The following is a 23,529-nucleotide window of genomic DNA, read 5'->3' as shown; positions in this document are numbered from 1 at the left end:
GGAGCAATTTTGCTTCTAACCCTATGTTTTGGAACACAAGCATCCCTCCTACCACATTTGTCATGTCTTGAGATAACTAACTGAGGCAACTTAAATCCTGCTTCCAAGAAGATGGGTTATGAATGAATAAATATATAAATAACAAGTAAGTCAAGTGAGCTAAAGCACAAGTTGGCACTGCATTGCTTGAAGTTTTGCATCACTTTTTCAAGTTTGATGATGATCACTTTCATAGAGAACAGCTCCAGCCAAATTTGTTAGACCATCAAAAGGTAATGAAGATATATCTCATATTTCATTTCAGGATTTGGTTGCCAACATGAACCAAAATAATCATTTGCACATTTTTTCACATTGGTTTATCTTTTAGAATTTTAATGGATCTTAACTAAATTGGGTACAGAAGTAAGTTAAGACACATCGGAGAAGAAACATGGGCAGACAACTCTCTGAAGTGAAATAAACACATTATCTGACATGTACAAGAGATAAAAAATGACATATTGACAATCTCTGAACCACTAACTTTCATAATTTAGCATAATTTGGTTTCACATATGTTATCACTTAGATATCAGATATATTACAATATAGTACAATGGATCTTTACTTGTTTCTAAAAACACGGGAGCAGTCTTTGGAAGAGGTCAGGTCACTGCACTTTCAAGCAGATTCTGCCTTTTAGCAATTTTGCCATCTGTCTTCATTCTTAACCTGATGATTTAGTCTTTTAGGGTTTCTTTTGCAATTGGGGTATTTAACATGCCACTATGCATATTATAGCCACTTTTCAACTGATATTGCCCCCATAGGCAAACACGCCTGGTGAAACACTTGTTTCTTTTGGGCAAACAAGAAACGTTTGTATAAAAGACTCTTGTGTCTGGAAGGTCTTGAGAAATTAATATTCTACTCTAAGCCCCAAATCTCCTTTTCACTTCCCTTCCCCCTGATCCAGGATGATATTCCATAAGCCTGTGCTCTCTGATAGTGAAAGAAAACTCATAAATATAGGGTCTACCAAAAATCAGGCACCAATTATGCATTTATCTCTTTCAGCTTTACCCCATAAATTGTTATTACCATTAAAAGTCATGTGAGGAAACAGAGTTAGGAGTTTAAACTGAGCTAGGATTTCACTCAAGTTTTCAAGATCCCAAACCCTGTTCATCAATTACTTCACTGTTTGAGTGTAATTGGAAAGATGTGCATGGGAGAAACACAGTTTCCAGGTGTAGTCTAGGTCTGTATAATATAGGGAATCTGTATCTCAAATGGCCATATATAGGATACTGGGTGTTGCTTTCTAGGAATCACAGAACATGTCAAATGAAATAAAAAGCAGATGAAATGGTTAATTTGGATATTCTCAAAAGCAATGCATAGTCACTGCAAACAGCTAGCAAAATAATCTGTGAGGAATGGAGCTAGTTGAATCTGAATATCCAATTATATCTGACAATTTACCTTCTTTTTATTTGTCTTTCAGTGACACCAGGAGATGATAGCATCCATGGGACCATTTGAGCCATGCACTTCAGAATGACAATCATTGCTGTCACGGCTTGTCTATCACCCTGCACATGTCAGAGGAAACACAAAGAGTTTCTAAACCTGCAGTAAGTTAGAGAGAAGACTGGTGTTCTCTGCATTGAGTCCATAGTGTTTCAGTCGGGGGCTCTGTTGAGACAGCCTATTCCAATCTCAGATTGGGCCACACAGAGTTGGGCCTGGTTTGTGGGTGACTTTCTGGCAGGTGAAACTAGTTTCCAGGGTTCCCATAACCTCCCTTCAGATCTCACATCATAGGAAACTCAATAATAGTTGTGTCTCCTCACCTCTTCTCTCATTACCAGGAGAAATAAAAAATGTAGAAGTCAACAAAACACTATCTGCTTGAGAAAACACCCTTGCCATTGCATCAGATGATACAATATACGCTTGCCATTTCCCGCAATAAGAAAGCCTGAAGAGACAAATAATACATGCTTGGAGATTAGGGGAAGGGAATGGAATTGGAATCAACAATTTTTTTGGCTATTTATCAGACATCCAAAAAGAGAGGTACTGAGCTATAATGTAATCATATAGATACGGTTGCTGCTATTGTTCTTGCTATTTTCAAGGTGTGGCTGGTAAGGCCTAGGACACGAACAAGTCCTAAGTCGCTCTCTCAAGGCAGAAAGCAGGCCAGGGCTGCCCAATGTGAACCAAGTGCATGGCTAGACAGCTAGGATTGGTTCCAGGTTTCAGAGTGAAGGTAGGAAACCCCAGCCTTGGTTCAGCAGATTCTTCTATTATAAGAATTTACTAATCTAGTCAGATAAAAAGCTAATCTCTACTTCCCACGTGCCCATATGGTGATGGGCACACCAGGGAAATTGCTCTAATTAGCAGGGATTTCACAACAGATAGGAAGCTACAGAAAAAAGGGGCAGTAAGTAGCTATGGGAAAACAACATGGGTAGATGAAGCGTGGAGTCCATCCCTGCCGACCTTTGTCCCCTTCTCAGCAGTGTGGTAGTCACATATATGTTTGGCCTATATCCAACTTGATTGGGGCCTGGGGGTACCACTGAGGAAGACAACGCATAGTTGTCACTGTTCCCATTTGAAAAAAATGTGATTTTGCTGAAAGAAATTCAGCACTGACCACAAGAGAGGCAGGAAGAGGCACTGGACTGAGAATCTGAAATGCAGTGTGGCCCTACCTCTGTGGTTAACTAGCTTGACACAAGTCACGTGCTGCCTCTGTGGCCCCAGCTTCCTCATTTGAAGTGGGGACATTGGGCTAAATATATTCCAAGGGCCCTCCCTGTTCAAACAGGCTGTGAACCAATGAACAAGAGCATTGGTCTGCTGTGGCTGCATGAGTACATAAGCAGTTGGGGGTGGTCATAGGAAGGTTTTCTTACAGGTCCCTTCTGACTCTGTGACATTGTGATATCCCAGCAGGCACAGTAATAGGTGGCTTCATTCAGCTTGGCAATGTTGTCATGATCAGGTAAAAGATATTATTATCTATATCTGCCTCCAAGCAGGGATTAGGCCTGTCTTGCTTGTAATTTTTTGCTGAGCCATAAAGGATTTGTCTCAGGGGCTCCCCTTCCTTTTGTTGATCCAGTGCACAATGGTTTTCTTGAGGGGAAGCCCAGACAGCTTGCAGCCTATGTGCACTGTTCTGTCTACTCTGCGGCTGGAGGAGAATTGGTCCTGAGATATTCTCATTTTGTTGTCTCCCTCTGAAAAGCAAGGAAGAGAAATGAGAGGCTCTGAAAACAATCGACTGTGGACACAAAAATTATTATGAAACGATGAGAAAGGAGTAAAGTCAGCCTACAAACCCAAGCCAAAGACACAAGGAAAACCCATGAGGTTGACATTGCCAGTGGCTAGCTGGAGTAGGCGCTACAAGGGACCACAGGTTAGGACTGAAGATGCAGTGGAGCCCTTGCTGCGTGACGGGGAGGGAAAGGTTTGTTTCAGAACCAATGAAAGTCCCTCGCAGTGAGAGCTGCTGCAGTAGTATTTGTCTGGTGTGAAGAAAGTATCAAATCCCAGAAGGTCTCATGAAAACATTTCTGCTATAATAAATTAATGTTAACTTCCCCTTTGGAGCAATTCCCTCCTTTTGTTTTTATTTATTTATTTATTTATTTATTTTACTTTAGGTGCGTACTATATCTGGCATTTCTCCCCATGTTACCCCCCCCACCCTCCCCTCCCTCCCCACCCCCACTGTCTCTCCCCAACCCCTCCCAACTGCCCCCAGTGTGTGATGCTCCTCTCCCTGAGTCCACGTGTCCTCATTGTTCAACACCCGTCTATGAGTAAGTACATGCAGTGTTTGGCTTTCTGTTCTTGTGTCAGTTTGCTGAGAATGATGAAGTGTTACTTCAAATACCTCCATCTTTGACCTCTGTTTCCTCTCCCTGTTTTGCCATATTTAGTCAGAGTTGTGAGTTGCTATGCATTATCATGAGTATTGGAGGAAAAGTATATTTACTGTGTCTAGTAACAAATGGGATTAAAATCTTGCAACCTCTTGCAGTACTGTGTATGTTTTATAGATTAGGAGTGTGCCCAAACCTCGCACTGTGATAAATATTAACAATTCATGTAGTTACTACTTTAGACACTGTGATGTTATACTCTGTTGTGACTGAAGCAAAATTTTAGAGGAAAGAAGTCTTTTTGGTTCATTACCCTCCACTCTTCCCATGTGCATTTTTAGTTTTTCAGAATTAAAGTTATAATGTACTGTTCTTTGGGGAACGATGTAAGATGTGATTTATATTTATTTAGCGACAAGCTCTAGCTCTGTCACCCAGGCTGGGATGCAGGGGCACCATCATAGCTTGCTGCAGCCTCGAATTCCTGGGCTCAAGTCATCCTCCCACCTTAGCCTTCCAAATAGCTAGGGCGGCAAGTGACTACCTCCACTCCCAGATAATTTTTGTGTGTTTTTCAGAGACAGGATCTCACTATGTTGCCCGAACTGGTCTGAAACTCCTGGCCTAAAGTGATCCTTCCACCTTGGCTTCCAAAAGTGCTGGGATTATAGCAGGTGTGAGCCACCATGCCTGGCTTATTTTTAAGAGTTTCTAAGCGGCCAGGTGTGGTGGCTCATGCCTGTAATCCCAGCACTTTCGGAGGCTGAGGTGGGCGGATGACCTGAGGTCAGGAGTTCGAGACTAGCCTGGCCAACATGGAGAAACTTCATCTGTACTGAAAAAAAAAAAAAAAAAAAAAAAAAATTAGCCGGGCTGTGGCGCATGCCTGTAATCCCAGCTACTCGGGAGACTGAGGCAGGAGAATCACTTGAACCCAGGAGATGGAGGTTTCAGTGAGCTGAGATCATGCCATTGCACTCCAGCCAGAACAACAAGACTGAAACTTCATCTCAAAAAAAAAGTCTCTAAGCATTGCTATGTTAGCTTTTTATTTTATATTTTAATAATTTTATTTTAGCTATTTTAGCTGAGACAGCTCAGTGACTTAGTCATAATGGGAAAGGACACAAAGGAAGTGATCTGTTGAGCACTAGGTCAGAAACTTTCATATATGGAGACTCATTCAAACCTCAGTGAATCTATGAGGTGGCTAATGTTAGCCCCACTTGAAGCTGGATAAACAGAATGAAAAAGCATTAGGAACTTTCCTAGATCACACTGTCAGTATTCCCAGCAGGAATTCGAAACCCAGGTCTATGTCACTCAAAAGGCCTTGTATTTTCCAGCACTCTTTCATTCACTCAAAGTTAAGAAACCAGCCCAAAAGCCAGTGCAGTCTCCAGAAGGGTGAGGTTGGATGATAAAGTTTCTCACTGAAAGAAGCGTCAGACATTGGGCTCTTGGGCTCCTGCTCAGACTGCTCAGGACACACACACCAGAGAAAGGCGCTCTGCAGCCAGCAGCCAGGTGCCTCTGGGAGGTAGAAAGGAGGCGGTGTGTGTGTTTGCACAGGTGTAACGGGCTCGGGAGGCCTTTTTGTTCAGTTACAGTGGAGCATTTTGACACAGTGTGTCCCAGCAGGCGCAGTAATACATCCCTGCTTCCTCCTCCGTGACTCGGTGTATTCTCAGGCTGGAGGACAAGTCACTTTGCCATTTCCTTGCTTCATATCTTTCCTCACTAAAACCTTGTTCATGGACAATATTTTCATTTGAGGAGATATACAGAATTCGTTTTAGGAACCGGTCTGGCTTCTGGTGGTACCAGTGTACACATACATTCTTCTTAAAGGTATTGGGTTTTATTCGGCATTCAAGAAATGCTGTATTTCCTTTTTTCTTGGTGATGGATGTTACAAGTTGTGTTATGAGATTGTCTCCGCTTGTGTCTGAAAGAAAAAACAAAAATTTTGAAATTTTTGAATATGAAATTTTGATGTTCATTAAGATAGCATGTTTGTTATATACTAAGGGAAAGCTTGAATGTAAAGTTTACATTTTCTTCCTGAAGAATTCAAGGTAATGGTGGAATTTGTCAGCTTAGCTTGAATGACCATGTGGCTTTGTTCCACCTGAAAATGGTGCTATATAAATGTCTACACTTAGGTTGATTCATGTCTTTGCTATTGTGAATAGATCTGCAATAAACATATGCATGCATGTGTCTTTATAATAGAATGATTTAAATTCCTTTGGGTATATGCCCAGTAATGGGATTGATGGGGATACCTCAGAATACCATGCAGCCATAAAAAGAACAAAATCATGTCCTTTCAGGGACACGGATGGAGCTGGAGGCCATTATCCTTAGCAAACTGACACAGGAACAGAAAACCAAATACCACATGTTCTCACTTATAAGTGGGAGCTAAATGTTGAAAACACATGGATACAAAGAGGGAAACAGCAGACACTGGTGCCAATCAGAGGGCGGAGGGTAGGAGGAGGGAGAGGATCAGGAAAAATAATGAATGGGTACCAGGTTTAGCATCTGGGTAACAAAATAATCTGTACAACAAACCGCCATGACACAAGTTTACCTATATAACAAACCTGCACATGTACCCCTGAACTTAAAAGTAAAACAGTAAAAATAAATAAATACCCACAATAAAAATAAATAAACATCCACACTTTCTGTGCCTCCCTTCCAATGAACAAGATGTCCCTTGGCTAAAGCAACTCACACGTCCACAGGGAGGCCACCAGGATGCCCGGCAGCAGGAGCAGCATTCTATAAGTTCTTGTCCAGAGAGGTGGCCAGATTTGAGGTATTCTAATCACAGAGAAAATCTGAGGTCTGAGGTGGCAAGAGGAAGTGCACTCTGAACACACAGCTAAGACCTGTAGACTGCAGGGAAAGGGACCCATGCTGCTTCACTCAAACATCCTGTGTAACCGGTTTTCAAACTCAATATGTCAATGGATTTCTCATTGCTGTGTGATTTTTACTATCTGAAGATGTTTTTCTTGCTAAAGGATAAACATTCTTTATTGGTCTAAAACAGAGAAAGAGAGAAAGAAACCTTAAAGTCTGCCTTTGAGGTGCCTCAGGGGCAAGTTTGTTTGTTTGTTTGTTTTGTTGTTGTTTTGAGACAGAGTCTTGCTCTGTCACCAGGCTGGAGTGCAACCTCTGACTCCCTGGTTCAAGCGATTCTCCTGCCTCAGACTCCCAAGTAGCTGGGATTACAGGCACGTGCCACCATGCCCAGATAATTTTTGTATTTTTAGTAGGGATGGGGTTTCACCATGTTGGCCAGGATGATCTCCATCTCCTAACCTCGTGATCCATCTGCCTTGGCCTCCCCAAAATGCTGGGATTACAGGCATGAGACACCCCGCCCAGCTGGGGCAAGTGTTATAACACGGTTGTTTTTCACTGCACATCACCTGACAGCTGTAAATCTAGGCTAAGGGAAGAGCTAATTTACGTATGACCCAGCTTTATCCTATAGACAGCCCAGCTAGAGCAAACTTACTTCAGATTCTCTCATTTTTGAATGTTACCATTAAATGGGAACCTTACAGATGCTGTGTCCTTGAAGTATACTTTTAAAACAAAACATTTTTAATACATTTCAAAAACAAAAGCCGTTGTTATTTCCTATAATAAAACAGGTGTAGATTCAGAGGGGTCATAAAGAAACACAGGGGAGAAAACAACCCCTTTTTGTCCCCACCACCCAGAGGCAACTACTATGAAGAGTTTGGTGTACTTCCTTACAGGCTAATATATGCTCATCCTTTTCATTTGTTTCATATAGATATAAGATGTGTGCTCAATTTTAAGATCTGCCTTTATAACTTAACACCAGGAACATTTTTCTGTTCTGTGGTTACTTTCTTGTCATGTTCCGACACTCAGCAAGATTCCCTGGTTCACCACCACACTGACCATCAGAACACATAGGGGTCTGTGATTTCATTTATTTTACATGACCAGTCCCACAAATTACAGGCACAGAAGAAGAAGAAATTATTGTTTAGTTGATCACTTAGTTTTTTGAACCTCTATGAGGCGCCTATTGCTCATTTAGTATCTAGTTAATGAAACTAACTTAACTATCTGCCTTCCTTTTCTTTTTTTTTTTCCATTTATTTATTTTATTGCATTTTAGGTTTTGGGGTACATGTGAAGAACATGCAAGATTGTTGCATAGGTACACACGTGGCAGTGTCATCTGCTGCCTTCCTCCCCATCACCCACATCTGGCATCTCTCCCCCTGCTATCTACCCCCAACTCCCCACCCCCCGCCGTCCCTCCCCTATTTCCCTCCAACTGACCCCAGTGTGTAGTACTCCTCTCCCTGTGTCCACGTGTTCTCATTGTTCAACACCCGCCTATGAGTGAGAACATGTGGTGTTTGATCTTCTGCTCTTCCGTACGTTTGCTGAGAATGATGGTTTCCAGGTTCATCCACGTCCCTACAAAGGACATAAATTCATCATTTTTGATGGCTGCATAATATTCCATGGTGTATATGTGCCACATTTTCCCTGTCCAGTCTATCAACATCAATTCTTCACTCTCCTCCTAGTCTTCCTGCATCTCCCAAGCAAAATAGCTCTCCTCAAAGCCTGAGGTTCGCTTCCTGGGGAACTCAAAGTAAGACAGGTTGGCTGTGTCGCTTTCAATACAGATGCCCTCCTGGTTGTTCTAACAGTTCCACATCCCTCCAGACCTAAGAGTAACAAGAACTTTTGTGCTTCAGTAGCCCATTTGAGTAGTTAGGGCAGAGACTATGTTGTCTACCAACACAGAACATATTTACTCTTTGGCCCCTTACAAAAAATAGTTTGCCAACTCCTGTTTTAGAGCAATTAAAAAATAAAATTTAAAGGACAATGTTTTACCTTCATTTATTCTATTTCCAGTACTTATCATTTCTTTGTGTGAAGTTTGTGACCCATATCAATTTTTTTTGCCTGAATATCTTCTAACATTCCCTGTGAAGTGTATCTGCTGGCAATGAATTCTCTCAGTTTTTACTGTGCCTGAAGATGTCTTTATGCCAAGTGACAGTTTTTTCATTCAGCACTTTAAAGATTTCACTCCTTGCATGGTTTCTGACAGAAAATCTGCTTTTTTCCTCTTTGCTTCCAAGAGTTTCTCTTTATTTTTGGTTTTCAGCAGTTTAAATCTAATATGACTAGGTGTTTTGTTTTGTTTTTAATATTTAGATTGGTTGGTGTTTTCTTAGTTTTTTGGTTCTGTGGTTTGGTGTCTATCACTACATTTGGAATATTCTCAGCCATTACTTTTTCAAATGTTTCTTCTGCTCCTTTGTCTCTTGTTTCTAGGATTCATGACAAATACGTTTGAAAATATGATATTGTCCACAGTTCTGTTCTTCCATGAAGATATGCTTTCTCTCTTATTCTTTCTTATCTTCTTGCATTGCAATTTGGGTAACATCTAGTGGCCTATCTTCATGTTAACCAAGTCTTTCCTTATCTCTGTAGGGTCTACTGGTGAGCCATTCAAAGGCATTCTTGATTTCTGTTAGTGTGGGTTTTTTTTTTATGCCCTGCATTTTCATTTGATTTTTTTTAAATGTAATTGCTGTCTCTTTGCTGAAATTCTCTGATCTGATCTTGCACGCTGTCTACCTTTTCCATTGCAGCCTTTAACATACTCATCAGTTATTTTAAATTCCCTGCCTGACAGCTCAAACATCTAAGTCATCTCAGAGTCTGATGTGGATGATTGCTTGGTGGCTTCAGACTGTGTTCCTTCTTGTTTTTGGGTAAGCTACTTAGACATTTTATTAAAAGGGGACTATGTTGTATAACACAATAGATATTGAGATAATTACATTTGATGCTTAAAAATGCCTACATCTTTCCTTCTGCCAGACCTTTAGTGTGAGAGTCTGTGCTAATCTAGTTAAGAGTTAGACTGGGCTAGAAGTTTGTTGTTGCTGCTAAGTTATCAGGATTGGAGTTTGTTTTTCATAGGACGTCAGAGACTTTAGATTTCTCTAGTCATCCCTTGTTCTTAGCTTTGAGTCTTCCCTTTGTTCTGCTCCCCAGATACAGTCTGTCTTTTGAAGCTCTCTTTGCTGCATTCTACTGTTGTTTTTACTCAAGACAATATGGTGGTGAGAGGTGGGGAGAGGAGACATTCTCTGCTTTTTTCATTCAGCTTCTGTCTTAAACAGGCAGGGTGAAATTGGGACTTGAGAATGTACCTTCACAATTGCTGCTCCTACTCCAGAGGTGGTGCATTTCCAGCCACAGGAAGCACCCACCAATGTCCTCTGGCTATGGTTTTGACACCCACTTTTCTGCACATTAAAACTTGTTACTTTGTGGAGATAGGGGTAAAGTATTGGGCAGAGTGGATGGTGGCCTCTTTTTCCCTCCTTCATCTAAGATGAAATTCCATGGAGACCTTCTCTTGCAAATTAAGTCTTTCTTCTACAGTGGAGAGGAAGTGGAGTAGGTCGGAGTGAATTTCAGCAGTGGCTACTGTTCCCCTCCTACAGCCAGTATCAAAAGGGAAGCTTTCTCTGAATTCACCATGTCCTTCCCTGCAAGAGCCTGATAGGGTTCCTGGAGAAAAAGTCTAAAAGATGATGGAAAATTCCCTGTATTTGTGGCCCCCAAAACCTCACACTCTCCCACTAGTCTGCACTCAGCCTTTATAATTTCACTAAAATGTCTAGTTTAATCTCCTATCAGTTTTTTTTCTAGCCATAGAGACCATATACCAGATGCCATTTTTACCCTCTCTCTAAGAGTCAGGACATAGCGTGCTTAGGAGGACAGACACCAAAGCCAAAACCCCAGCCCCTCCCCACCCCAGTTAGCAACCCCGTGACCACAAAGTAAATCACATCGCTCTATCTCTGTTTTCTCCCCTGTAAGATATGAATCACGACAGATTAATATAAAAAGATTGTCCCAAGGATGAGATGAGTTACATGAAAAGGATTTAGAGTAGTGCCCAAAAGGGAGCAAAAGGCCCTGAATAAATGGCTGTGGTGATCACAGGCAGAAGCCAGGAAGAGGATCAATTCTGGTGGGTATCCACCTTGTTCTGGGATAATCGAATGCCCCCTCCCTTCCCCAGGAGGATCTGAGGCCAGTGCAAAAGAAAGTATGCTGGCTGGGCTGTAGCAGGATCCCTCAGAGTGGAATGGGCCTAAGAGAGGGCAGGAGCTGGATCCCACGCTCACCCTCCAACATGAGTGGAACAAATGAATGCTAACTTCTTCAGGGGAGCAGGACAGAGCCGAGGAAACATGGGCACCTGGGGTTTAAGAAGGTATTTTATCTTTCAAATTATTTCATATTAAAGTGGAAAAAAAATGAAGATGACATTGCGAAATGTTGCCATGGTTATATAAGACGTATAAGATACCCAGTGTGTTTTCTGCCACTCGGTGATTCCATCTTTGAATTTGGATCGTATAAACTTACAGATAATCCCTGGACCATGAGTACAGAGTACCCTGATTTCTATGTCCTAATGTGTGAACATAATCAAGTTTCCAGAGGTGGAGGGGGAAGTCTTGGGAGATGCAGTCCAACCCTGACAACACCACTGAGTCTGTGCTCCTGTTGGGAGGGAGCCGGTACACACAGGCCTGAAGAGGGATTCTGTGCGGGTGTCCTTACATCTCTCATCTGTGATTCCAGCAAGCACACAACTGTCCCCATTTCCTTTTCTTGAGAATTTATCTTCTAGGTCAAAACAGATCTAGGAACATCATTTTCAGCTATAGCCCCTAGGAATTTAGCAGGTGACGGTGTTGTGGAAAATGTATCAAGTTATGCTTCAGCCAGTATAAGTGGCTAGACACCACCCCAGACAATATTTGGACGTATAGTATTTTTCTCTGGAAATGAATATTTCACGTTGCTCCACTTTCCTATACCACTTCACTCTGTAGAATGTAGGCTGAGTTATTTAAGCTCTTGGGCCTCAGTTTCTACATGTGTACCTTGCTTACATATATATCTTCTGGAGGTACTAAGGGGCCTGCATTATCATTATCCTGTTACACAATTGTAATGCATAAAATACTCAGATATGTACCTGGCACAGCATCAGTCCTTGATGACATTATTGTGTCTTAGTATTACTATTTTTACCAAATGAGAAAATTACTTTGTTAAGTATATCTTACAACAAAACCTTAGTATCTCAGTTAAGAAAATATATAAAAATTAGTGAAAGTACATAGAATTTAAAAGTACGTATTCCCTTGGGAATAATTATTCTACAGTTTTGAATAATTCCTTTCTGATTTAAAAAAATATTCTATCAACACGGACATTTATATTTTTAAGAGGTTTTATACACTTCATGAACTTTTCTTCACATTTTATTGTGAAGATGTTTGATTTTAATAATAAATGTATAAAACATTTTCACAAGGTCATAGTATTCTGTCATTTGAAGGCACTATGAATCAGGCATCTCTTTCTCTATTTCTCACTATTTAGTCTGATGCCTGAAAGGCTGCCTATATAGATTCAAGAAACCAAGTGTGGCCCACCCTGAGGGAATATGTTGGTCAGGAATTACACAGACAAGACGTGGATCACAAAAGGCTGAGTGCATCGGGGTGGGAAGAGAAAGACTGACAGATTGTCTGATTTCAGCACCAGGTCAGCCTTTCCTGGGACCCCCTTTATTTCCTTCAGTAGCCTTCTTAGGTCCTTGGAAAAGGGGATGATGAGGATGAATGTGTTGTCCTGACCTTGGAAATTATCCAATAAATAAGACAACACATGGTACAAAGGCAAGGTGGTGTCTATATTTTCCCATGGGGTGCCTAGTATGTACTGCTATAGAAAAAGCACTTGGATTAAAGGTATTCTTCATTTCTTTCTCAGTTATTTTAGAGATGGCATCATAAAATAATAGAATTTGTATCATTTTATATTTTTAAAAAAGTGATAATTTATTGGTATTTCACTTACTCAGCAAGGATTCCTAATTGCTCAAATTCTGGTCACCTGATTCAGTTCAAAATTATTGTGCCATTAAATGTTTTACAAAAGTTGTCAATTTTGTCTTCTCTATAAGAGTAGGAACAATGAGGGCGGTCCTCCCACCTCAGCCTTGCCGGTAGCTGGGACTGCAGGTGTGCACCACCATATCTGACCAATTTAGGAGTGGAAATTGGAACAACTGCTTTGGGAAATAGTTTGCCATTGTTTTATGAAGTCTAACATCACATGCCCTATCAAACCAGCAATTCCGCTCCTAGATATATGTATATGTGCATGTCTTGAATGAAAGAAGCTCTTAACACATGATCAACAGGAATGCAGAACAATGTTTCAAGAAGTATGTACACAATAGCAAAAAACCTGGAAAAAACCCAAATGCCATCAACAGCGTGAATAAATAAATTGTGGTATATTCGCAGGAAAGAATATTATATAGACTCAAAGTGAGTGTTCTACAGCATCAGCACCTGCAACAATATGAATGAATTTTAGCAACATGCTATAAGGGAATATAAATCTCAGCAGATTATAGAGCATGATATCCTTTTTATAAAGTCAAACATGGTAATAAAAGCATACTTTTTAGAAATACAGAGGCACAAAACAATATTAAAATGAAAGCAAAGGAATGGTGAAAGGAAAATTCCAGATTGTGATTATCTTTGGTCTAGGTACATGTAAATTCCAGTTTTAGGGTCTGTGATGGATTTATGGGAACTTATCACATTTAAAAATTAATTGAGGCTGGCCAGGCTCAGTGGCTCACATCTGTAATCCAAGCTACTCAGATGGCTGAGTAGCTATAAAATACTACTATAAATATAAAATACTACTATAAAATATAAAATAGTAGCTGAGGCATGAGAATCTATAGAATAAGGTATTAAAAAAAAAGAGTAGGAACAATGTACAGTACTTCTCTTCACCCTTCTGTGTTCAAGGAGTACAGACTCTAGAGCCAGATGAGCTGGGTCCAATCCTCTGCTGCCACAAAACCAGCTGTGGAACCTAGTTGAGTGGCTAGGACACACAGTTCTCACTTACCTGAGTAAAATGCACTTCTGTTCATAACAGAACAGACCTCAGAGGTTGCCAGAGGTTAAAAGAGTTAACAAATGCAAAGTATTGAGAGTACAAATAAAGAACCTTCTTGCACAGAATTATTAGCTGTTCTCTTGACTGATTCTCTCCCTTTCACAGGCAAAACCAAGGTGATCCACAATGTACTGGGCTTATTTAACAGCCCAATGCCTGGGGCTCTTTTCTGATGAAATGGTCACACCCCTTAGTATGAAATGAGGAACCATCTTCTTCTCTACAGAAAAAAGATACTTGCTCAACCCCAAAGTCACCTCAAAGAATCTATTTGTTGTACAACTGTGATTTTTAGATATTCAGGGTGGCCTCATGATCTCATTTTAGAAAACAAAACATGCACTTCTTGTCTTTAACCAGTGGCTTTAAACTTGTAAGCTTTAATTTCTTTATTAAAATGGGTAAATAATAGTTTTGTTGCAGAGGTGTTATAATAATTACATACAGGATTCCTGGTATACAATGATTCTCTTCCTTGGCCTAAGCCATTTGCAGTTAATAGAAATCTCTAGATGGTGACAGGAATGGGGCGTTAACCTGTGTCCACTCGTTCCCAGACAAAACCTTAATTCATTAGGAAGTAGTATTCAATGAATATCTGGGAATGTCATAATCAGGCATGCTTCCTGTTTAAAGCAGGGCCTAATGCATGGGCATTAACCCAAGATGGCTTCCCAGAAAGATCTGGAAGTGCTGCAGAGAAAACAAGGCTCCGGCTAAGAGCCCAGCTAGGAGCCCACAGAGTTTGCTCCCATGGGAAGGATGTGGTTGGGCAGAGACCCAAGAGAGGATGCTATGTGGGACAGTGTGGCACTGGTGCTGTGGGTCCCAAGCAGTGCAGTAGTAAATGGCCTCATCCTCTTTTTCTATAAAGATTATGATAAAGAATGAAGTAGGCATTTGCAAATTTGTTCTTGCCTTAAGTTTGTTGTTTTTCTTACTTAAGGAGGCATGAGCTGGGACTTTTATTGAAGTGATATATGTCAGATGGCTCATAATTTAGATTGTTTCTGTTGGTACCAGTGTATAACTATATTTACAGACTCTGTAAACATAGTGGGCCACACACAAGATACCTGGACACTTTTATCTGTAGCTCTAGTAGATGACATTTTTGATGGCTTTAAATTTAACTTAGCAAGTCCAACTACAAACAAAAAAGAGAAATTCCCATGAACCTGGGACATAGAAAGAGAAAATGATAATGAAACACTTGCATCTGGCTGGATGCGGTGGCTCATGCCTGTAATCACAGTACTTTGGGAGGCCAAGAAGTGCAGATCACTTGAGGCCAGGACTTTGAGACCAGCCTGGCCAACATGACAAAACCCCATCTCTACTAAAAATACAAAAATAAGCTGGGCACGTTGGTTCATGCCTGTAATCTTAGCCACTTGAGAGGCTGAGGCATGAGAGAGAATTGCCCAGGAGGCAGAGGTTGCAGTGAGCTGAGATTGCACCACCGCACTCCAGACTGGGTGATAGAGCAAGACTCTGTCTCAAAAAAAAAAAAAAAAGAATCATTTTCATCGCTCATCTATATTGAAATAATTGAGGAGCAACTCACAGCTGCAGAGGGAGAAAAATATGAATATTCCTAGCAGGGACATCCTCCTGTCTGCTGAACCATATCCCGAGGAGAAGGACGCTGGTTGTTGGCTGGCCCTGGTCAGTGGGGAGAGGGTGTGGCGTGACTTGGCGAGAGAGAAAAATGTGGGGGATCAGGTGGCCTCTGGGGACTTCATGGCCTACTACAGAGCTGACCAGTTCCCAGGAGCACTGCACTGACCACTGGTGGAGTAGAGTCCATGACCTGACAGGAACGTATCTGTGGAATGGGATGGAGGCAGCTCCGGAGTTGAACTAATTCTCCTTCAAACTTAGCTATTCCCCCCTTGATTTTCAGACTATACAACATTGTTCCAGAGAAATGAGCATATGGCTTTCTCTACCTCGCATAAAAATTGATCCTTCTGCTAATGTTTTGGGGATTTGGGACTCAGGAGCATAAAACATGGACAGTATTTTACAATTTTAAAAAAGGCAAACTGAAATTTTACGCCAGCATTATTCATACCTCATTTAAAAAGCTATAGTCATTTCTATTTGAAACACAGTGGAGTATTTGGTTTATAATTAATTGGGATGTCACAATGCAGATTATAACTCAGAGAAATCCAGTTTCACTTATAATGAGGGTGCACCTCAAGAGGAAACTTGATTGAAATTGCTGGAGGGACCGACAGGGCAATCTGTGGGAACTCGCCTTGGACTTCGGAACAGTCTTATCAACACTATGTCACAGAGAGGAGTGTTTTTAAATAAACTTCATTTTTACATGCACTTTAAAATTAATGTTATATCAAACATCTATTGTAGGCTTGCTAACATTGTTCTAAACATTTTCTTGCATTACTTCCTTTACACTTTATCTTCCTCTGACAGACAAGAATGGTGTGGCACACATGACATCCCAGATCACAAAGTTGGTAAACATGAAGCTTGGATAAGTACCTGATCCTCCCTGAAGAAAATCTTACCAAATGTGTTGCAAAGTGATGAAAATATTTTGAGAAGACTCTAGAAGAACGTTAGTTAATTAATTAAAATAAAGAATACAAGAGCAATCAGCATTTATTTTTAAGCATGTTATCTACATGTTTATAATAGTAATATACTTGGATTATTACACAGGATTAAACATTTTTAATGGGTTTTACATTTACAGTTTTATATTCTGTTCTTTTAACTTTATATTTAAAAATATATTTGGTCCTTCAAAAGCTCATCTGAATATTACTATTAGTGACCTATGACAATATGCACCCTTCTAAGACCACTTACCCTATCCAACATCGGCTGAGTTATTTGAAATTTTTGTGTCTCACTTTCTACAGCTATCAGTGTCTTAATAGCTTCCAGGGACTTAAGAAATTTACATTATCACTTAATAAAGATAATGAACATAAAGTGTGGATAACAGTACCTGTCACATACATAGAAATGGAAAACTCCAATTTTTTATGTTTCCATATTGAAAAGTCAATTGGTAGTTGATTGGCATTTTACTCATTCTGTGAATACATCTAATCACTGGAATCCTGGGCATACGCTTCAGCACACAGTAGCAATTTGTGTCAGTTAAAGTTCCATGATGGTCAGTTCTGTCTCCTCCATGGGGATAGGAAAAATGTGTCTTTTCTTTTTTACTCCTGTGATTAAGAAACAGTTTAGTGTCAGATTCAAGAGGAACCAGATGACCTGGGTCCCTAGGCTGTCCTGCCACATACCAGCTCTGTGATTTGGACAAGTGCATGAACTAATACTCCACTTATATCAGGAGTTATATATGTTTGATGAGAACAACCAACCAGACCTTATAAATAGTGTGGGTTAAAGGAGCTAATGTATGCAAAGAATTGAGAACACTGTAGAGAACTTAGACACACACACACACGCGCGTGCGTGCACACACACACACACACACACACACACACGCAAGCATGATACAATTCTCTCTTCCTTTACAGGTAAGATCAAGGGTTATTCCAACATGTCCCAGTGGAGCCTGGGATGACTTGGAGCTCTATTCCTACAATCTCATGTTAGCAAATTCTCCTCCTTACCCCTCCCAGTAAAAAGGGCACTTACTCTTTCCCAAATTTATCCCAGATATCCTATCATTCACTTAGAGAATTGCGATCCTTAAACTGTTTAGTATGGTGTCATAGGCCAGCTCTAAGAGCATGACTCATCTGGCAGATCAAGCAACCCCAATTCTCTAAGCTTTCGTTTCTTTAGTTGTAAACTGTGCCAGTGACAGTTAGGCTGCAAGTGGGTTGTCTTGACTGTCTGTTATAAGGATGCCTCTCTCAACTGCACCTTTCTACTTACTGGAAGTCTCTAGGTGGTGATATGATGGACGGTGGCATGACCTGTGTCCTCTCAGCCCCCAGACAAGTCTTTAACACTCATTAAGAAATAGTATTAAATAAAGATTCTGGAGCACAATTCCTGGGATCAGCCTGGAACGAAGGTATAAGCACAACCCGAAACAGCTTCCTGGAAAGCCCCGGAAGAGCCTCAGAGAAAGCGAGCCTGAGTCTGGGAGCCCAGCTGGGGACCAGCTGTGGTTGCCCCTGTCGGGAAGGATGTGGTGCGCAGACCCCAGGAGAGGATCTTGTGCGTGTTGTCTCAACAGCTCTGATATGGTGTATTCCCAAGCAGCACAGTAGTAAATAGCCATGTCTTCTTTCTCTATGGACTTGATGGTAAGGATTGAAGTGGAAGTTTGAGAATTCTTTCTTGCCTCCAATTTGTTGCTCCTCTCACCCATGCTGCCTCCAGCTGAGGATTTCATTAAGGCAGTATAGATCAGGTGCTCCAAAGCCTGATTTGGTTTCTGCCAGTACCAATGAATGACATCTGTTTCAAAGTTTGTGCTCAATATCTTGCAAGGTATGTCAATACTTTTCTTCATTTCCGTGGAAATGGACAGCTGGAACTGCTCCAAGTTGGACTTGGATTTGATAATCCAAGTCCAACTGTAAGTAAAAGAGGAGAATTTCCAGTGAGCATCTGAGAGTGGAAGAAGGAAACGAAGAATGATTTTAGTTACTGATCTAGACTGAAATTCAGACAGCGACTCACGAGCCCAGAAGGAGGAGAGGGCGAATGCTTCTAGCAGCGACATCCTGTCTGCCCGGCGGTGTCCCCAAGGAGAAGGCAGGAAAGTGCAGACATAGTGGCTAGACGCCTTGGGTAAGGGGCTGGAGGGTGTGGCCTGAATTGGGGAGAGAAAAGAAAGTGGTTTTTGGGGTCCTTTAGTGTCGTCTGCAGGCTCAGCACTGTGCCCCCATCCTGCTCACCCTGTGTATCTCAGATCAGGCCAGCAGTCTCCACGGGTTCCTCCACACAAATGCAAGGGGGCCATGGGTGTTCCTTAATTTCCATGGAAATGAGAAGGGTTTCTAATTGCCTAGTAGTTGTTTATGAACACTTTTCCTCTGCATAATATTTTTAATTATTGCATATTTATAAGCATTAACATTTATAATATCAAACACTTAATGAGCATTTTCTATTTTCTAGCTCTTTTTTTTTCTATGTGCTTTTCACCTTTTTAATCTTCACAATGATCATGTAATATGGAGACTTGGAATTTTCATTTTCAGGGAGAATGAGGCCCAGAATCATCAAGTAACTCTGCAGAAGTCACACAGTTGATAGGTAGAAGATGCTGGTAACAGTGCTTGTCAAAGAAACTCAGAGCAATGGGGAAAGATAACGACAAAAACATCCACAGTCATATCACTAAGGCCTGCTACTATTCACATTATAATATTTTCACTTGTAGATTTTTTCATTGCAGATATGTAAATATTAATACAATTTTATTGACTGTAGATATATTTACATGTATAGTGTTCTGTATTCTTTCAGTTCGTCTTATATTCTAAGCAACTACCCATATCATTGGAGCATTTTTTATTTATTTTATTTTCTTGAGACAAGCTCTTGCTCTGTCACCCACCCTGGAGTGCAGTGGCATACTCATGGCTCACTGCAGCGTCAACCTCTCAGGTGCAAGTGATCCTCCCACCCCAGCCTCCTCCCACCCCAGCCTCTTGAGCAGCTGGGACTACAGGCACTCACCACCACATCTGGCTAATTTTGTATTTTTTGTAGAGATGGAGTTTCGCCACGTTGCCCAGGCTGGTCTCCAACCCCTGAGCTCAAGTGGTCAGCCCACCTCAGCCTCCCAAAGTGCTAGGATTACAGACATGAGCCTCCGTGGCCCACTGAAACACTTTTTAATGTCTATCTATTTATCTTTACCACTTAGGGGCTGGATGCCTGACCCTGTGCAAGCTTCTTAATCTCTGTGCCTCAAATCTCCCATCTGAAAATGAATATAATAATAACACCTATATCAAAATTTTATGCGGACTAGTTAAATACACACAGTATGATTCCTGACGTACAGTAAATTTTCAGTAATTATTAGGTATTGCTACTACTACTACATTTTTATCTCCCCCTTGCTTTTTATTTTTATTTTTGTAGAGATAGGGTCTCGCTATGCTGCCCCGGCTGGAGTGCAGTGGTGTAATCATGGCTCACTGCAGCTTTGTATTCCTAGGCTCCAGCCATCCTCCTGCCTCAGCTTCCTGAGTAGCTAGGACTACAGGCACGCATCACCATGCACAGCTTCCCTCCGCTTCCAACCATCCCTCCACTTCCGCCCCCTCCCACCCCAACTTTCATTGTTAAAGTGCTTTGCTGACTGTTTTGAAGTAGTAACCCGGCTAAATCAAGGGAAATTGGTCAAATATTGTTAGTACTTCATTTTCCCACATTACAGAGCTTCTCTTTTCCTCCATTCAGTTCCATTTTATGAATTCCATGTGGTTTTCTTGGAGATCTTCTGGTGCTTCAGGGCTCCTTTAACCTTGGACAGTGGTTGTCCCTGACACTTCTGTCCAGCTCTGGCTCATGTCATGTGTGACAGGTGTGAACTCCAACAACTTGGATCCTTTTGAGGAGACAGGAGAGGAAACGGCTGGTTCGGATTGCTCCTCCTAAAGCAGCTGCCCCGTTCACCCTCTTTTCTGATAAATACCATTTCTGAGACACTCAGTGGTGGGGAGTTGAATGTTGAGGAGGCGGAGGTCAGTAGACCAATGGGCCTGTGGCTACAAGTAGGAGGACTCACTCTTCCCCTGCACAGGATCTGTCCTGGGAATGAGAAGGAGGAGAGGGTGCCTGCAGGCTGAGCTAGTCTGCAGGGCCTGCCTTAGGGCCCTGGAGCTGCCACAGCTAGGGCAGCCTTGGCCATCTGGAACTCCCCCATGCACACTCCATCCTACCAGACAGTACCTTTCAGACCCTGCCACTCCAGCAGCCGTGTGTGTGTGTGTGTGCGTGTGGTGGGGAGGTTGTGAGGAGTGTGTCTAACTGCTGGAGTCCACAGTCTACCTGACTACCTGGAATAAAGGCTTCTCTGCCAAAGAGAAGACAAAGCTGAAGACGCTCAAGTGGACTCAATCCTCTGACTCCAGAGTCTGCACTCCTTGACTTCACGCCATGGTGTCGCTTATGCGAATGACTTTTTTTCATGACCATTGATTTTTCTTGAGGCTCTGGAATGTAATGTCTGGTGGCTGAATTCACACATTATTTTCATTAGTTCTTTAATGATGATTTTTGTGTAAACTAATTTTGTCTTTCCTTGGGGTTAGGAAGCTACATGGATTCAGTTTATTTAAAACCTTGTCTGTGTGGCTCTATCATTAATTACCTCCTCAACTGGACCTCCACTTCCCAGAGCTCAAAACAGGCTCCTTTTTTGCTAATTAACAAAAGGCATGCCCTTAGGCAGAGTAATTAGATAAAGACGCCCTTTCTCCAGGCTGTCACCGCCCAGCTCCAGAGTGTGCAGGGGCAGGTGGGTGTGAGATGGGATTTTGATTCCTCCTGCCCTCCCTTACCCAAGTGACTTTGAGCAGGGCACAGCCCCCTGGTACCTTTGAGTGGGGCACAGTGGTGGAACACACACAGGCTATCATTCAATATGGAAGGAAAATGTATACAACCTATACCTGTCATCTCTTGCTCGTTCTGATATTGTGGGGAGGCACTAAACTTACCAACTTAAAAGTGTTTCCACCAGGTTAGAGCAGCCTCTTTTGGATGGGCTCTGTCTCTTTATGGTGGCGGCTTAGGCTTTTCTGCGTTTCTCTCTCTTCCTCCTTCTCATCCCCAGGATGGCATTGCTACACAGGGCCAGGGTGTGTGAGCGAGTCAGAGTTGTCTTCCTGCTGCTCTCTGCATCCTCAACGACTTCTAGCACTTTGCCCTGCTGACCTCGGGGATTTCACTCTTCCTCTGAACTGGCTAGTGTAATAACCAGACTGAACTTGCCACTATTGACTTCACACCATGGCCTTGGGATGCAAAGTTTCCATCCTGTGGCTTCTCATCCGAATCCCAGGCACTGTGCTCCCCTGGCCCCCTCAGTACCTTTATATCCTCTCAGAGACCCTGAGAGGCATCTGGGCCTTCTACATGCACAGCCTATGTGGAAAGTGGTACTGGTTTGGCCTCAGCTTTGCAAACGCCTTCCACTTTTGATGAAGTTCTACCAGGGCCATATCAGGGAAGCTTGACAGGAACCAGACACATGTAGATTCTGCTTCTGTCTATCTTGGGTTTCCATTGGGCTTTCTATCCCCTCTGCTATAAGAACCTCAGAGGCAAGGGACCAGGAAGTACCTCTAGGTAACCCTCTGCCCCTCCCACTCTCCCCACCATCTCACACTTCCCAGCCAGAAGGAACACTGCTTCTCCCTGGGTGGGTATTAATGTCACTGATATCATACACTGAGTCTTCATATCTAGCACCTGAAATAAAATTCTGTGTTCTTAGTTTGCCAGGGTGGCCTTTTGACCTATGAATGAGAGATTCACAACTTTAGAAAACTCTTAAAAAAAAATTTGAACCCAATTTTCAAGCCCAACATCTCACAATTAATTGAAACCTTGAGTTTGTTCTGGGAAACTACCATCTTTTTCTATGGGTAGTAAATATGGATTCACTATAATAAAGAAAGGGCGAAAGGTGACATGATTTATTTGGGAGAATAAAAATATGTTGGCCACATATTTCCAAAATATGATCCTCATTACACATTTTGATTCTTTCCTTAAGTCTGGGCCATGAAGTGTTGATCTCTCTCTGTGTATCCCACCTATAGTATTAGCTGCTAAAGCAAGTTCACAAGAACAGAGAGAACTTTCTGTTTTCTTAGCCTTTTCCCCTCCAGTAAGAAGGGTCCTAAGGCAGAATGCCGGCGGGGGGCAGGGTGAGCATGGGGTGAGAGGGTGGAACTCTTCCAGATATTTGTCCAACATGACCCTTTAGCCTTGGCTTCTTGAGTCACTGCCCATTCTGTCTTGACCTGGCTCTGCAGGGCTGGGCAGTAGGTCTGGGCCAGCCCATAGTTACTCACAAATGCCACTGTTCATTCCTATAAAGTTTTGTTTGTTTGTTCATTTTTCAGACAGGGTCTTGCTCTGTAGCCCTGGCTGGAGAGCAGTAGTGCCATCTTGGCTCTCTGAAACCTCTGCCTCCTGGGCTCAAGTGATCCTCCCACTTCAGCTTCTGGAATAGCCGGGACTACAGGCATGCGCCTCCATACCTGGCTAATTTTTGTGTTTTTATAGAGACGAGGTTTCAACCTGTTGGCCAGGCCGGTCTCGAATTCCTGAGGTCAAGTGATCTGCCCGCCTCAACCTCTGAAAGCGCTGGGATTATAGGCCTCAGCCATGGCGCCTTGCCCTATTCCTGTAAAGTTAATAAACACTAAAGGTATTCAAAGTGGCCCAACAGTGCAGTTGAAAGAGCATGAACTGTTTGGACAGATACCTGCCCCTGTCTAAGCATCAGTTATTTCTTTCATGAAGAAGTTTATTTACCAGGTAAGGACAATCACCTGAGATTCTGAACATGTAG

The 23,529-nt window shown here is 42.0% G+C and overlaps 1 protein-coding gene and 1 gene segment (V, D, J or C); both read right to left on the bottom strand.

Moving 5' to 3' along the window:
• LOC116557317 (T cell receptor gamma constant 1) overlaps positions 1-23,529 on the bottom strand; it is a 67,513-nt gene that overhangs the window by 33,039 nt on the left and 10,945 nt on the right. The window contains exon 3 of one of the 6 annotated variants that reach the window (XM_032286773.1): positions 21,853-21,857. The exons of 3 other annotated variants lie outside the window; for them this stretch is intronic. In XM_032286773.1, coding sequence (XP_032142664.1) covers positions 21,853-21,857 — 5 coding nt within the window. Of the gene's footprint in view, positions 1-18,232; positions 18,855-21,852; positions 21,858-22,998; positions 23,003-23,529 lie in introns of those variants that run through there. 2 more of the 6 variants (XM_032286776.1, XM_032286777.1) reach the window with 2 other exon arrangements.
• LOC116557323 lies at positions 4,986-6,775 on the bottom strand. The segment is given in 2 exon segments: positions 4,986-5,841; positions 6,640-6,775. Coding segments are annotated over 2 exon segments (390 nt in total).

The sequence above is a fragment of the Sapajus apella genome, unplaced genomic scaffold (genome assembly GCF_009761245.1).
Source record: "Sapajus apella isolate SASKATOON/1434 unplaced genomic scaffold, GSC_monkey_1.0 scaffold19, whole genome shotgun sequence".
NCBI classification, from domain to species: domain Eukaryota; kingdom Metazoa; phylum Chordata; class Mammalia; order Primates; family Cebidae; genus Sapajus; species Sapajus apella.
This window is presented reverse-complemented; position numbering and strand designations above follow the sequence as displayed.